Source organism: Hetaerina americana, unplaced genomic scaffold (genome assembly GCF_022747635.1).
Source record: "Hetaerina americana unplaced genomic scaffold, ioHetAmer1.1.p SCAF_6, whole genome shotgun sequence".
NCBI classification, from domain to species: domain Eukaryota; kingdom Metazoa; phylum Arthropoda; class Insecta; order Odonata; family Calopterygidae; genus Hetaerina; species Hetaerina americana.
The window spans coordinates 49,605,733-49,622,411 of NW_027287205.1; the positions used below are offsets into that span (position 1 = coordinate 49,605,733).

Consider the following 16,679-nt stretch of genomic DNA (forward strand, 5'->3'; position numbering starts at 1 on the left):
TAACTTTTTCTGTCCTTCTCCACACCCACATCTCCAATTACCAAAGAAGCCTCCATTATACATGTATCATCTTACTTACATAACTCAGTCTCTTAGCTGCACAAAACCTGGCTCTATACCAAAGTTTTCACTATACTTTTCTTAATATTCTTATTTGAAGTTCCATTTATCAAGTTTCTTCTCCTTCTGAAAACTTTGAATAACATACTATTTCTTATATCCATATTGCTTTGTCCTTCTTAATCCAAAACACTTTCAAGATAAGTAAACTGTTCCACCTGTTCTAGTTTATGACCTCCTATGTTAACATTTCACTTAGCTTTCCTCTTTCTCGAAATAAACTTAATTCTATTCTTATCAACTCTTATCCTATACCCATTACACTTCCTCTCCAATGGGATCAGTTATGATTTCAACCCTTCAGCTGATTAGCTAACCAAACATTGATCTTCTACAAACTTATACATATGGTTTCAGGCTTCTTATCATGGAATTGTGTGATATCCATATTAAAAGATTTTATAATTTTCCACCGACTCAATTTTTAGATTAAATGCATTTTACAGATTTGCAGCATCATCAGGTACAAATTTCATTCATATGCAGCAGTGCAATATTTATGCTTAGGACAGAGGAGAGGGGGTGGCTATGTACGAGGGTGAGGGAGGGTGGGAAGTTTAAGGTGGGGTCTGGGTTATTTGGGTAAGGGAAGAGAGAAGGCTGTAATGCCTTGGTTATGACACAGCATGGGGTTCGGTCAGGGGCATTAGAGTGATAGGGCCAAATGGTTACATTGAATGATTGGATTCATTTCCCCTGAAGGTCAGTTTCTCAGAGGGGGGAGGGATGAGATTATAAGTGCACTTAACAAAGAATTGTTTTTGGGTCTGCCAAGTGCCTTCTAATCTCAATATGCTCAACAGTGTCCAATTTTAATCCTCCAGGGAGGATATGCAGTATTTTGGGTTACAAAATTCCTTTTATGTTTCAAATCTATGGGGTTTTTTGTGAATAGGAAATTTGCAGTTTTGTTTATTTTTTATGTGACACCTAGCTTATTCTTAAGCTCGTGTCTTAAAATTCCTTCCAGTTTGGGCAACATAGAGGTTTTGCAATTATCGCATTTTAGTTTATAGATGTCTGATTTAAAAAGTATTTCCTGTTTGCCTTTGCCATTAGCTATGAATTATGAGAAACTGACCATGAGGGGAAATGAATCCAATCGTTCAACATACCATTTGGCCCTACCCCTCTCATGCCCCTGACCCCGCCCCATGCCACGTCACAACCAAGGCATCACAGCCTCCTCCGATCCCTTAACCAAATAACCCTGACAGGGTGGGACCTCCAACTTCCCACCCTCCCTCACCCTCGTACATAGCCACATTCTCTCCTCTGTCCTAAGCGTTAATATTCAACTGCTGAATGTGAATGAAATTTGTACCTGATTATGCTGCTAGTCTGTAAAATGCATTATATCTTAAAATAAAGTTTGTGAAAAAAAGCAAAATCTTTTAATAAGGTTTTATGAGCCCAACTGATTTGTATTTTTTACTAACTGTCATTCCTGTCTCCACTTTTTCCCATTCTTCACTTATCATTTCCTCCACGTATACATTGAAAAGCACAGGTGGTAATAGACAGGTGGTAACCCTCTTTTTAGCTCTGCCCATCTAGACTCTCCATCTACCACATGTACCTGAGCAGTCTGAGACATGTACAGGTTATGATAATTCTCCTATCCCTCTAATCTGCTCCTATATTCTGTAATACATTCATAAATTCTATTCAATTTACTCTCATCAAATGGCTTCTCGAAATCTATAAAACAAACAAATGCATTCTAATTGCCCTCTTTATGTTCCTTCCTTTGTGTGATCAATGGCTTAGGCAATATTCTTTTGCTGGTCATAATTAATATTATGCACATAATTGTGTTTGAAGATGCATTATTGGCATATTTTTGCTGGTGGATGTACATTTCATTGAAGTAACCATATGTGACAATAGGCACTATTGTTGGATTACTGAAGAATTATTAGTTGTAAAGTCAAAAAAATTTTCCAGACATCACAACCCTGCTATCAAGAGTAGATATATCAAAAATTACTTGCAAATGAATCACCAACAGAATCACATGGTATTCATGTATAATTAGTAATTGAATTCCACCTCTGTTGCTCTAGATTTTGTTTTATTTAATTTTCACTTCAAACTATTTTTTACATTGATATTGGTGTGTTTGCAGCTGAAAATTTATTTTTAAGGTCACATTGTCAAACTATATTCTTTTCAGGTTAATACTTAATACAGTGTGAGCCATTTTATGTTAAAGAAATCCATTTATACATATATATAATATATATATATATATATTATATATTTTATATATATTTTATATATATATTTTATTTATATTTTATTTATATTTTATTTATATTTTATTTATATTTTATTTATATATATATATTATATATATATATATATATATATATATATATATATATATATATTTATATATATATTATATATATATATATATATATATATATATATATATATATATATATATAAAACAACATATATATGCATATATGTATGATATTCTTCTGCTGTATTATAACCACTGTTGATAGGATCTCCAGAATAGCCCACAAAGATTTTTGGCATTTACAATAAGTGGATTAATAACATAATTAACAGTCATGGAAGACATTTTGCTGACAGGGAAAAATAATAATTAAAGATAATAGCAAAGATGCCATAAAATGAAAGTATATTGGATAATGCAAAAATTAGATGGTAAAATATGACTAATTAACTTCCCAAAAATGAAAGAAAAGATCATACTGTGTGAAATGCAAAACAAGATAATGTTAATGGCAAAAGTCAACCTATTGGCACTCGGTTCAATTTTAAGGTAATTTAAAATACCCCTTCAAGCCATGGTATTTGAATTCCCTTAAATCACCATATATTGTGGCATTTAATCATTTGAAAAGCAAATTTTGGAAATAATAGTTTCCCTCTCAAATCTCAGATTCTTTTGATTTGATTCCAAGTAATGTTTAGGGATATGAAGCTGCATACATATCTGCATGATTCCTATTCTCAATAGGTATTTTCCTCAATAATAGATAATATTTCCGTATAAGTTGCACCTGTTTGCTCTTATATTAATGGAATTCAGATTTCAATGATATATTCACTGAATTTTTGCTTTCAAATTATAAAGAGTATTTTCTTAGCCTATTATACTATATTCAAAGATCTACTGCAAATTAAAATGAAATACTGAGGAAGAAATCTGCTTTGATCAAGAGTATGAGAAGAGTGGCACCTATTTTCAAACTCATTGAAATGCCAAGTAATTGCTCATTCTCTAAAATATAGGTAACATCTTGTTTCATAGGAAAAAAATTGCATGAGCCAAGAAGAAGACAGGTGATACTAGATTTACAGGAGGCTATTAACATGTTCCATCCCCGTAAGCTATATCCTAGACTTGATGGAAGGGCTTATGCGTTCTGATGTCTGCTAGGTTTATGCTGATATCAGCATTGATAATTGCTGCTGCTAGGGTCACCCATGCTAGATACGTCAAAGTGGAGGAGCCAGACAAAAGGTAGTCCACACCATATCTGTTTCTCAGTAATACGGCTACAAAAGGCTAGAGCTATGTTGGCAGGAGCCATAATAATTGTTCCTTATAGGGTCACTCATGCCAGATTGACCGAAGGGTAGAATCCAGATGAAAGTTAATCCTCACCATGTTCCTCAATGAGGCAACTGCATAAAGCATCTATACCCAGTGAGATAGTCATTACAGTGATGGTGTCACGTTGAAACCAATACTGCAGTAGGCAGTGGAAACCACCTCAATTTTTTATCCAAAGAATAAATGATAGATATAATAATTATGAATATGAGTCCTAGTTTATGACCTGTTTTAGTTTAATATAAAAATGTGAGTTCATAAACCAGATCAGATAGAAATATATCTATCTCAGAATTGTTTGTGACAATAGTGGTCAAAGTGGTAGGAACATAAGAAAAAGAATGTGTTTGGCAAAGAAGCTGCCACACTGCAGTATCAATTACAGGTATGTTGAGCAAGGATGTTAAGAAAATATAAGTGAAAACTTAAATATGGAATGTGGTTATGTGTGGCATAAAATATTGTTATTTAAACAAGATGATGGATCTAGGCCATTGGAGGCCTTTGAAATAAGGATGTGAAGAAGGATGGAAGGAGGAAGTGCTAGGCATTGAAAGAGAAAAGAGAGGGTTGTGGAGAGAAATCCAGAGGCAAGAAAGATAGATGAAGAGCATTTTTATAGGATTTTTTTACATCGGTAAATGTCCTTCCCAGAAAGAGATGTGAAAAACTCCTGTAATTTCATCAAAATCATCCAAGAGATTAGACTCAACAAATTTTTCGAACAACAAAAAAGGCGCAGCTCTAGGATCCCCTTTATCTCCACTGTTCACTTACCTGGTCATGGAAAAATTCAAAGAGAATTCTCTATGTTTGTATAAAAACAAGCAAAAGCTCTTTAGATACATCAACTATGCCTTTATCATCTGGCCCTGTGAGAAAAAGGAACTAGCCAAGTTGCCATGACACTGTAACCAGCAAAACTAATCTATTAACTTTACAATGGAGATCAAAGATAAAAACCGCCTACCCTTTTGGATTTATTTGTTTGAGAAGAAAGGGGATGGAATGCTATGCCATTCAGTGTTCCAAAAGAAGATGTGCATAGACAGCCTCATCATCAAGAAGACATTAATTATATGGGCTCACTTCAACTGAACCTTCTCAATTTTCTATAGAGAAAACAAAACGAGAATTTTTCAATACCCTACAATTTAATGATTTCCACCAAGTAGCAATTAGCTAGATTGCATGTAAGGAAGAGCATAAACGAGATTTGGTCTTGAAAAGTACTATTGGTATTCCAGGGAAAAGAAATGAGATAAAGGCTGCCTTTGCCATTATCCCTTATGTGACAGGAACAATGGAGAAGATAGTTAGAACCCTATCCAAACACAACATAGTTACAATAGCTGCACACCTTTGGAACCTTCACAATGGATTATCCTCATCACTTGATGGAACAAAATGGATGCATTGAAAAGCATTGTTGGATTTCTGTCTCCATTGCAAGATATTAATTATTGAAAATATTATTAAACTGAATTCATAATTTTGGAACAGCATATTTTACAGTGAGTGAAATATGAGTATCTGCAGAGTCACATGCAACTGTGGCTTATTGAGTACATGCAAATCATTTTGTGAAATTGGATAGAGGAAGGTTCACATAACATTCTTTGACTTCCTGATATTTATTTGAAGGTTTTCTGGATATGTACATATGGTTCCTGAACATCCATATTTAATAGATGTTCAATTGACTAATTATTGTAGCCATGTGTTTAAAAAACATTAAATTCATGGATATTGTAGTTTATGAAAGCCAGGCATTGAGTTGCAAATAGTAACATTTTTTTAAAACATTTCACTCGTAAGAAACATTTATTCATCTGTGTACAATGTTATGAAGGCCATATTTGTGCAGTTTTGTTGATTGCAATATTGGTGGAAATGTTTACTTTATAAGTATAGTGAAAGTTGTACACTTTTTGTGCCGACTAAGGAAAAAATTATGCATTGTGAGAAATTGTAATTTGCATGAAATAGAAGCAAAAGAGTGTCTAAATTTCCCATAATGTTATATTGTCTACGTAGGCCTTTCAATACTTCGTTAGGAAAAAATAGAAAAATATTATTTGGGTGTATTTTTTCCCCACATAATCTCCATGTAGTTCAATTCATTTTTCCCAGCATTCCTGTAACTATTTTAAGATGCCCAAAAAGTAGGATTTTGGTAGATCCTCAAAATAGGTATCTTTGTTGGCAATGACCTCCTGGTTAAATGTGAATAATTTTCCGCAGCCATATTTTCGAGTTTGGAAAAAAATTGTAACTGGGGGCCGATTTTGGTAAACATGGTGATAATTTTTCCATAATTTTTGCCATTAAAACTGTAAGGGTGCACACCCATGACATGTAAGTTTTGTCCCTAGTAATGTATTGATGCATAAACTCAGGATAGCAATGGAAAAGCATCAAATCAGCCTCCGAATTGACTACACGATTGTATTTATTCCCCACTGAAAGCAAACGCAGCACCCTTCTTGCCAAGATTTTTATCACACCCAATTTTTCATGCCAAGTTGAAAATACAGTACCTGATGCAATTCTTGTGGCCTCAAATATTTTACAAACTGATTCGTTGGTCACTCAAAACCAGATCATGGATTTTGTCAATCATTTCAGAGGAATCACTTTCCCTGAACGTCCCGAACAACTTACATCATTTGTGGATGTATAGCCACATATAAACTCATTATAAATAGAGCAGGTTGCCATCAACTTTATCCAACTCAGCTTTGATCTCTTTTGGTATTAAAAAGTCCCTTTTAAATCTAAGTTTTTAATCACCACACAACACTCATATTTTTCCATTTTTATGTATAAACAAATGGTTATTACCTCAATCGACTACGAAAATAGAATCATGTGATGTATATAGCAATTTTTAACAGTAGTCTGGTGAGAGATAAGGCTTACTAGATGTAAACCTTTTGCAATGCTACGAGCGCCATCTCTTGGATTTTCTAAGAAGTTATTGAATAACCCTCATTCCTGCAACCATTTTTTATTCCTCCTCTGAATTTCTGTCTAACATATGACACCATCAAATGGTGCGCTTTATGGAAGGAGCTGTAAAAAGGGAAGTAAAGGATAAATAAGGTGTCATAGTGTAGCTATGATGATCGATAATGTGGCCTTGTGCCATTGATAAGGCTTGGGAGAATCATTTGTGCGTGCCTGTAGTATTCTCCATTTAGTCTTTTGTGCTGATATAACATGCTTATAAACTATTCTTTGAATATCAAAAAGTGTCCTGACAATTACTTTACCAGTAGAAATACCACTTTGGTGTTGCTGCTGGCAGAAATTTTTACACTTGCTGTTTTGCTGTTTTCTCTCATAGTTAAAATGACACAGCCAAATTTCATCAGCAGTAATAACCTTTGAAAGAAACTTCTCATCTTCCTTTCTTCATCATCCTCAGTTCTGACTTTCTCTTAACAAAGTATTGCATAGGATGTCCTTCTTCTGACTTTCTCTTTACAAAGTATTGCATAGGATGTCCTTCTTTCAGCATGTCTTTCAACATGCCATAAAAATGTCGGCTCATTTATGAACAATTACAATAGTATTAATCCAAGGAATTTCTAGCAATCATTAAAAGTGAAAAGGGTTTTTTCAATTAAGAGATATAGAAAATGTGTGATAATTATGCTCTAAGTGTGTATGTATTATTCAAATGTGATGACAATTTTCAGTATTTTTCACTTTCATTTGTATGGAATTGAATTACAGCAAAATAACTAATGGAATTGTGAAATTTAATGTTTAAACTTTTGGTAGCATCAATGAGGGAGGAATTTCACAGGAAAACTTCTTCAGATCAGTACTAGTTACAATCTCAAAAAATGGGGAAGCAGCTGTGTGTTAAAATTAATTAGCAATGAGTTTAATTTCCTGTGTTGCTAAAGTAGTACTTAGGATCATCAGCAATATTATAATGGAAAGGGTAAATAATTACTAAGGAGAAGAATAGTTGGGGTTCAGGAAGAGGAAGGGTACATGTGATGTCACAGCACCATTGAGGTCATTGATCAATAGCAAAAAAGAATACAGCCAGTATATATATCTTTGTATTTTGGGTTTCGAGAAGGTATTAGATAGCATAAATTGGTTAGAATTGATCCATGCAAGATAGGAGTAGATTGGAGGGTTGGTGACATCCAAAACCTGCTCGTGTCTCGGACTGCACAGGTGTGGGTAGTAGATAAAGATGTGTGATGGGCAGTGTTAAGTGAGGGCTTAAGACAGGGCTGTCCATTATTATCTGTTCTCTTTAATATAAATGCTGAAGAAATAGTAAAGAGGCGGAAAATCAGTTTGTTAGAGATGGAATGAGACTCTGTCAACAAAACAATGGTAGTGAGGTTTTCCAGAAATAAGAAGGCTAAGTTAGAGTGACTTCAACGAGAGCAGGTGGAGTAGTGTGCCTATCTAGGTAGTGTTTTGGACAGAGATGGTAAAATTAGTTGGGACATGAAGGAAAAATTTCATTGGGCAAAGAAGCTACTAAAGGAAGGAGAGAGTTGATGACAGGGACCTAGAGTGGGTTGTGAACAGGTGAGTTAAATCTTTGATATGAAGCATCGTACCATCCTCCATGAGATCGCAGATCGAGGTAGGAGTCCTTGTTTATAAACGCAGGCATCTCCTGTGGATGTGTCCCTCAGTCCCAACTTTCAAGCCTCATGTAAGTTTCTTCATTCATGGTTCCTGGTTATCCTTTGTCCAAACAAAGGAAAACAAACAAGGAAGTACTAGGTATGGTGGGGAAGGAAAGGGGATTGTTGGGAGAAATCAAAAGGGGGCAGGAAAGATGCAGAGTATTGTGCTTGGCAATGGAATGTTTAAGACTGTGATGAAGAGGAAAATACTAGGCTCCAAAAGTGGGTGGAGAAAAAGAATAGTCATGTTGGGTATTAAAAGGTTTACTGTGGTGCAGACTGTCATGTTGGTGCATATTCACAAGGATGTAAACCTAGTGGTGTTAAATCTTATGTCATTCCAAAACCTAGTTTAAATGGGAGACTAGTATTGATGATGATGATAATAATAATAATCTTTGGGCTCAGTATGATACACATTCAACGAATTGATTTTCAAGCATAATTGTACCAGAATCTTTTGTTCATGTTTCATTTCTCTCTCAATATTAGTGGCACTTAATGAAACAAATACCAGTCATTTATTTCCTTGATAGTTAGACATTGAATTTTACTAGATGAGGACATACTGTTAGGATTGTCATAATGTATGCATTACAGTTATATGTGGTGAAAGATATTTTACACTATTTACTTCTTAACTCAGGTTTAGCTATGATTTATTATAATGCATGTTTAGTTTTTGTTCATTTTAACCAGTGTGACTATCTAAGATTAAACCATCCCTGCGAATATGTAATCTAAGTCTTTTCACTGTAATGTTTACTGACTTGTATTCATTTTACCTTTGAATGCAGTAACAGAGGTGCCTTTCATATAATTTTACATTTATCCACTATATTTTAAGGTGATAAAAAGTAATTTGTATCAAATGAATTTGCCAGACCTGGTGTCATGTTATTTCTCTGATTAACTCCATTGTTCATGTACAAACTTAGGTAAAACATTTTCCTCTAAAGTTTGAGTGCATATTTCTTTTGAAATATCCAAAACCTTCAAACATCAATTCAATTTTTGTGGATTACAGTTTGTTGATATAATATGGAAGACAAAGGTGAAATGTTACTGCTAGGTGTTCTCTTGCACAGTTTGAGCATAATTTGAAATATCTGTTCAGACTGTTTAGGCTACTTCTAGAAAACAACATATATGCTAAAAATGTTGCCTCAAGTTAGCTTTTAATTTCACCTAGAATTCCCAGTATATGACAAAGAGAATGCTTTCAAATCAGTTTTTGTGTTCATTTTGCAGCAACCCCCTAATGTTAAAAGGAAATAGAAGGTTATGCCCATTGTATCTCATCTCGTAACTTTGAGCCACCCCCATTATAGAGGATTGTATTTTGCAGAGAAAATCATGGATGAAAAAGAGAGATTTAGGTATTGATAATTGAATACAGATAATAAACCCATTTGCAAAGTAAACAGGTAGTTAAAATAGTATGAACCATTCAGTATAAATTAGTTAACATCATAAAAATGACATAAAGTATTAGATTATAAATGAATGTTTGGCAGTGAGCATGTGAAGTAATCAATTTCTGCATAGTGAGAGAATGAAAGTTTGTAGCCCCAGCAGTGTGAGGAAGTCCGTAAAGATGTGGGGTTATTTTATAAGCACTAAAGTTGATGGCTCGACTAAAATATGGAACTTTTATCAAGAAATGCTTTTGTGGTGATCCAACATGACGTCCTTTCATCAGAGGACCAACAACAAGATCAACAAGACTTGCTTGATTTGTGCATCAACAAGATCTTGATGCACAAATTCAAACTTGTCGCGTTAATGTTTCATCTTATAAGGATCAAGCAGGATCTTAAGTCTGGAGGGTAATGTTGTCAATCTGCAGATCTTAAACTGGTGAAATGGCGTTGAGTGAAGAATATGTTGCGTAGAAGAGAAAAAAATAACCAGCAGAGTGAGATCCACTGCCCTAAGAGGAAATCAGTCTCAATAGCATCCATTGCCCGGTGTTTATCAACCACTAAAGAGTGACACCCCTTTATGTTTTCCTAAGTTTTATCCAACAGTAGTTGTTTAGTTTTTCAAATGACTAAATTTCAAACTTAAAATAATTTAATTTTTATTGTGTCAAGGTTTTATTTTTGTTAAGCAATTTATTTTCCTTGTATAGAATGGTTTCATCCTCTTCCATGGGATAGAGGTGAATATAGTATATGTGAACACAGAATTATTTTCTTGCATATCTTAAGATGACTCAAACTTCTAAGAAGTGTAGTTTTTGAAAATTGCATCCATTCTCTCTTATTGTGTGACTTCACATGGAATAATGGACATATACTTTGCTAAAATATATTAATGATATTTAAAAAATCATAATTAAGTTTTAAAATGTGATGCATACTAGTTTTAATCCTGGTATTCTAAGATCAAACTAGAGTAAACTTATATTGTTATTATAAGAATAAATTTCATTATCATGAGTGAGAAAACTAGTTTAACTTAGTCCTTAATATGAAAATATCACATTAAATCTTTCATTTATTTCATTTTGCTCATCTTTCATTCCAGAATAACCCCAGGAGACCATATTATTGATATCAGTCTATTATTGGTGCCAACTGAACGTTATGCATTTGTACAAGGAATGATATTTATTATACCAATTAATGGCTGGTTGTATAGCTATCTGCCTCATGATATGTTGAATGCAACTTTGTGGCAGGGTTCCTTCGTGGCAAAAGTGACTATATTCTTTCATGGGTACCGAAAACAACGAAATATTGTGTAAATACATTTAATGTTGATGCCTTTGTGCTTAAACAAAATAAATTAAAAAATTTATAATAAGGAATATGTCCTAAATCATTATCTTCACATTAATGTTTAAGGCCTTTACTTAGTATGCTTTCAAGCATTTCATAATAACTATTTGAATTTAATGCTTGAGTCATTTCATTTTGGCCAAAATAGTAGCTAATATTGAATCATTTCTTGAAGTTATAGTAGGTAATGATGATGCATTTATTAGCACAAGTTTACATAGATGCTTTCAATTTAGATATTATGTGCATGTAAAGTTTGTTTTTGATCATTTCATTTATTGAACTAAAGCAAAAAAGTAGGCTATAGACACATATTTATAAGCTAAGCTCTTAAACAACAGTCACTATTTTATGCTTTCAAGCTAGATATTATGGACATGTGGTTTTCATACTTTGAAAATTTTATTTTTCCCAGTCTGTGGCATTTAGAAGTGTCACAGACTTTCAAGCCAGCAGGGATATATGTAATCATGCATTCATTGATAAGGTAAGTTCTTCCCTTTCAGCAATTTTCAACATTTTAACCTTCAACAATGAAAATATCCCAGCATTTTTTTTAATAATACATTTTTTTAAAAAGCTTTTAATCAGGTGAACAGATTTTCCATACTATAAATCTGATATAAAAGAATACTGGTAATGTTAGTGGGAGTAAATATCTTTCCAAAGGTTCTTTGAAAATCCCTACCCCAATCACCATTAAAATAAACTATGGTGAAAGGTATCACTTGTTGAAACTTCTTCTTGATGTAAAGGAATAAATCTTTTTAGTTTTGCCAAATTTTTTATTCACAACAGGTTTCAGTGCAGTATCATTTTGACTTTAACTACACTATTTCATTTAAACTGGAAATCCTAAAAGAGAAAAGAAGTGGACTAAGGCTCAATACCTTGGAGCAGTTGGAAATTCTCCAATTTGAAATCTTACCAAGTGAAAACTTGATTGATGAACTTTTACATTCATATTGCTCACATACCAAAACACCCCCATCAATATGTCTGAATACATCACTCAATATTCCATCACCCATTTACCCCTTTATGATGTGGGTACTCCTGCAACTACCTGCCAAGCCTTCGTCGCCCTTGGACCCTCCTTTCCATGAATATATGTACCCTCTTCCAACCATCTATATAAACGTGAACAAAAATGTAAGAGAATACTCTGTAATTGCAATTGGTCGCAAATAAAATTTGAGGGAACCGCAAAGTTTTCTTTTCAAATAGATTGATTCATGATTTATCTGTAGTTAAATCATATCAGAAATGGTCAAGATTTTGGTGATTTAAAGTATCACAGATCATATTTTATCAGCTTCTTGGTGTATTTTACCTTGTTTTTGACTAAATGTTCTTGTGGCTGATCTCCGAGCCATTCATTGTGTCCACCAGTTGGACCAGTTGTGTCCACCAGCATGGATGATAGATTAACTTCTAGAGGAAAAGCTGATAATTAAATAAGCGAGATATTCAACAAATAAGATGCCATGGGCAAAAAATAGTTGTACTGGAATGGCAGAGAAGTCTCTCCTCAGGTAAGAGAAACAAAATTCAATGAAATGTAAGGCCATTTTTAATCATTAGTATTAACTTTGATTTTAACATTTTCTAAAATTATGCATTTCAATAATGTACTCTTCAGTATTTTGTTGATATTATAATGAATTACGTCTCATATTGGAGTTATATTACCAAATGCATTCCCTAAATATATATTAGAGGTTATTGAGGCTGAGTGTGTGGCGTTCCATTTATGTCATGAAATACTGTATTTTTATTCCAAGGAAATTTCATTTATTTTTCCACTAATTGAAATGCACTATTATCTCTAGTGCAGTGAATCTAATTGAACGGTAAATAAAATGTTCTGAAATGCAGCATCTGTAAATTGTGTTACTTTCTTACCATTCTGTAAGTACTTATGTTTTTTTATCTATAGTCCGAGAAATGCATATTTTATTTATCACTATCTTAAAAAATCTGTGAAAGCATTATAATTAACTCTCCCGGAGCCATATTTGGGAAATAGCTGTGTTATTGTAATTAGTATGTGTCTATAGATTTCAATTCAGAATCCTTGTTCAATATTATCTGTATCTGCCCATATTCTATTATGTTAAAAATGGATATGATATAGTTTTTGTAGACTTGATCATCTTCCTTTCAAGGATTATGGAAAAGTACGTAAACTGTTGGGCTCTTCTGATATTCCTTTTATGTTAGATTTATATGTCCTTAAAAAATTTCAAAATTCAAAAGACTTATTCCCATTCGAAGGATTTCATTCCATTTTCAGCATAAAAAGTGAGTGTTTTCCTCTCTTGGTTGCCCTTAGTTTTAATATCTTCTCTTAAATGACACATATTTATCTGGTAAGTGCTCAGCCTATGATTGTTAATAAATATATTGGAGTGCACCCCCATTTTGTGAAGTATCTGGAGAAGTATACAGGTGTACACATTGTACACCTGTACAATGAAATGTGGATGTATCTACTTGATTTGTCATTTATCCTTCAAAATATTGTTCCATGTCTTGGTTGGTTTAGTATGTAGTACATATCCTAATTTCATGAAGCATCTTGCCTATTTACCTGACTGTTAAGTGAATTGGCCGAACCGACTATCTAATTCTTCATTGTAAACCAGCATGATAGACAACTAACACTTCAAATACTCCCAAGAGTATGTGGTATGTAAACTAGTGGACCACAAGGGCAACCCCCTGGTCTGCAGTTATAGGGATAAAGGTGTAATTTGCCACCACCATAAAAATGAAAGAAATAAAGAGTGGAAAAGAGATATATAACACCTTGGAATTGGTGGAAGAAAGCAACACTTTGATCAAAGTTGAGTATTCAAGTTACATATGTGTAGCTGCTTGTCTATGCTAAAAATTTGGTCATTTTAAGGTAATGATTGATGAGTCTGGTAACTGTATATCATGCAGGGTCTGTGCAGTGTGAGTTGAGGATGGAGGTGATGAAAACCTACTGGATCAATATATAAATGAACTTCTAAAAAAGCAGTCTGCAACGACTTCGGAAACAAATCAACATTCTAGTAGCTGGATCAGCATGGGCAACTAATCTTTACTCATTCGTTTTTAATGGAATAGGTGCATTTTTATATATTTTGTGCTTTGAGACAAAAAAGTAACTTCCTTCGACATTGATTATTTTGAATAATCTGCATTGCCATTTGAAATCCATGTGTACATTTTAACTAAAGTCTTCTCAAAGAATCATCTAATGTGACTTCTTTAAATGTTGCAAATGAAAAACTTGCTTCAAATAAGAAAAATTGTGCCTCTAAAATATATTGACAAATTGTGAAAGATACCAAGTCCCTTCATTGTACATCTTACAGGGATGGTGGAATTCTATATCAGATGTTTAAATCTCATGAAATTTAGGTGGTTCAATTTAATGAGCATATGCAGTTTATATTTCTATAGTAAATACTAAAGGACAATAAAAAAAATGTTCAACTCATTTGTCAAAGTTTTTAATGTGATTTGTCTCTCTTTCAAGGTATATTTTTTTTAGGTAAATGTTAGAGTATCTTTCTCAGTAGAAATTGACAGGACAGAATCATTTTGTCAATTCCTAATGCTAATTCAAAACCTAGATATCATTAAAAACTTTTATAAGCTAATTATATTTCATGAGAATGAAGTTTTCTTGGTCCCTTTAATGAAATCAATTTACAAGTTGTGATACTGAGTAACATTCAACATGAATATTGAGCATTTTGCTGCCAAAATGATAATGTAATTACACTTCTAAAGTCCTGCTATTATTCTGCTTCTGCTCCAAGGGTACAATGGATGCAACTTCATAAGAAAATGGATTGCACAAATTATTGGTTCACATGAACAACCCTTGGAATATTTTATTGTAGGTAATCTCTTGGTTAAGGTAAGTTTTGTTTGGACATGAGCCACAAAATGGTGCAGCAACAATTCTCTTGTATCTCCTAACAAAACCCAACCAAATAAAATTCTCCACTATAAGCCCCTCTTCAATTCTATATACAGAGGATGTTACACCGCCAACCTTGGTGGAAGTGGATATTCTTGTTATTAATGCTCCATGCTATGATTTACTCAATGAAAACTCTTCCTCGCTCATTTTCTGAAACCAAAAAGCAGTAAGTAGGTCTGTGGGAATTTGCCTGACCTTACTGCCTTATTTGATTTCAATTCCCATCATGCCCTTTTATTTCACTGTCAAGTAAGCCTGGACCTATGCTATCCTAATCTATGTAATTTGTTTTTGTATGCCTAACCTTGCTGGCCTAAATTCTTAGCCATACAGTATATTCCTTCAATCTCTCTTGAATCTTTTCTGGTTGAAATATTTTTCCTGAATTTTCTTCGATTGTTAACTCAGATTTTCTCTTCTTGTTTCTTGACAGTGTTATAAGCTAATTGTATAATGCGCCAATTTCACCTTTCTGCTGACTACCCATATCCTTACAACCAATCTTCCAACACTTCTTTTGTTCTATCTGATACCCATTTCAATTTATTATTTAACTCTACATACTTCCTTCTACCCATCTGTATTTACATTCATCCATTCCCCTCTATCATCTCATTTGTAAGGTATGGTTTCTCCTATTGACAGTTCCTATAGTTTCTTTTGTGGCTTTTAATATCCCTTTTTCATATATTCATGCAGGAATATTGATATCCATTTTTCCTTGTAATTACCCAGCTCCGTTTCCTCGTTCATGATTGTCTCTGCAGCCAGCTGATACCCATTCCTCATTTATCCAATTAATTCTTCTAAATTCCATTTCCTAAATCACCTGCCCTGCTTTATTTTTTTAACCAAATGCTATATAATTACAAAATGTGATCAGAGTCCATATCTGCTCCTGGGAAATTTCAAATTGATCACACTGGTCCTAAATTTGTGCCTGACCATTATATAGTCCGATACCTTTCAGAGTCACCTGGCATTTTCTATGTATACCTATGGCTTTTGTGGTGTCTAAATCAAGGGTTGGTGATGTGTCAACCCTAACCTTCTGCAGAATTGAATTGCTTTCTCCCCATGGTCATTTGTTACTCCTAAACCAAAGTTCCCCATCTTACTACCATCTCTTCCTTTGCCTACTGACTTCATATACTTCTCCCTTCTTAATTGTGCTAGGGTCTCTCAAAATCCTCAACAGGACTTAACCTTCCAAATTGGCATTTCCGAAGAGTTTAGAATACCAAATATAAATTTTTCAGCATTTACGAAACATTCATGAAAAATTCATTATAAAAAGTTTACACAAGAATAAAAGCATACACTAGCTGTAAAATAGTGATTTTGATATGTTGCTGACCATATGGTTTAAACAAGCTAGAGAGAAAATTCCAGTTGATATGCTTAAGGCTGAGACACCAGTTTGGTAGTTATGGACTGTCATTAATAAGTTAATGGCCAAATCTTATCAGACTTGTCCTTCAACTAAAGTACAAATATCTAAAATATAAACTCTTGTATTA

The 16,679-nt window shown here is 33.6% G+C and overlaps 1 protein-coding gene across 1 annotated transcript in view; it reads left to right on the forward strand.

Annotated features, from left to right (window-relative positions):
- The window catches only part of LOC139695366 (uncharacterized), a 36,821-nt gene extending 25,626 nt beyond the window's left edge, over nt 1–11,195 (forward strand). Inside the window, exon 12 of the mRNA XM_071594088.1 lies at nt 10,921–11,195. Coding sequence (XP_071450189.1) covers nt 10,921–10,947 — 27 coding nt within the window. The 3' untranslated portion in view covers nt 10,948–11,195. The remainder of the gene's footprint in view (nt 1–10,920) is intronic.
- Nucleotides 11,196–16,679: the final 5,484 nt, after the last annotated feature.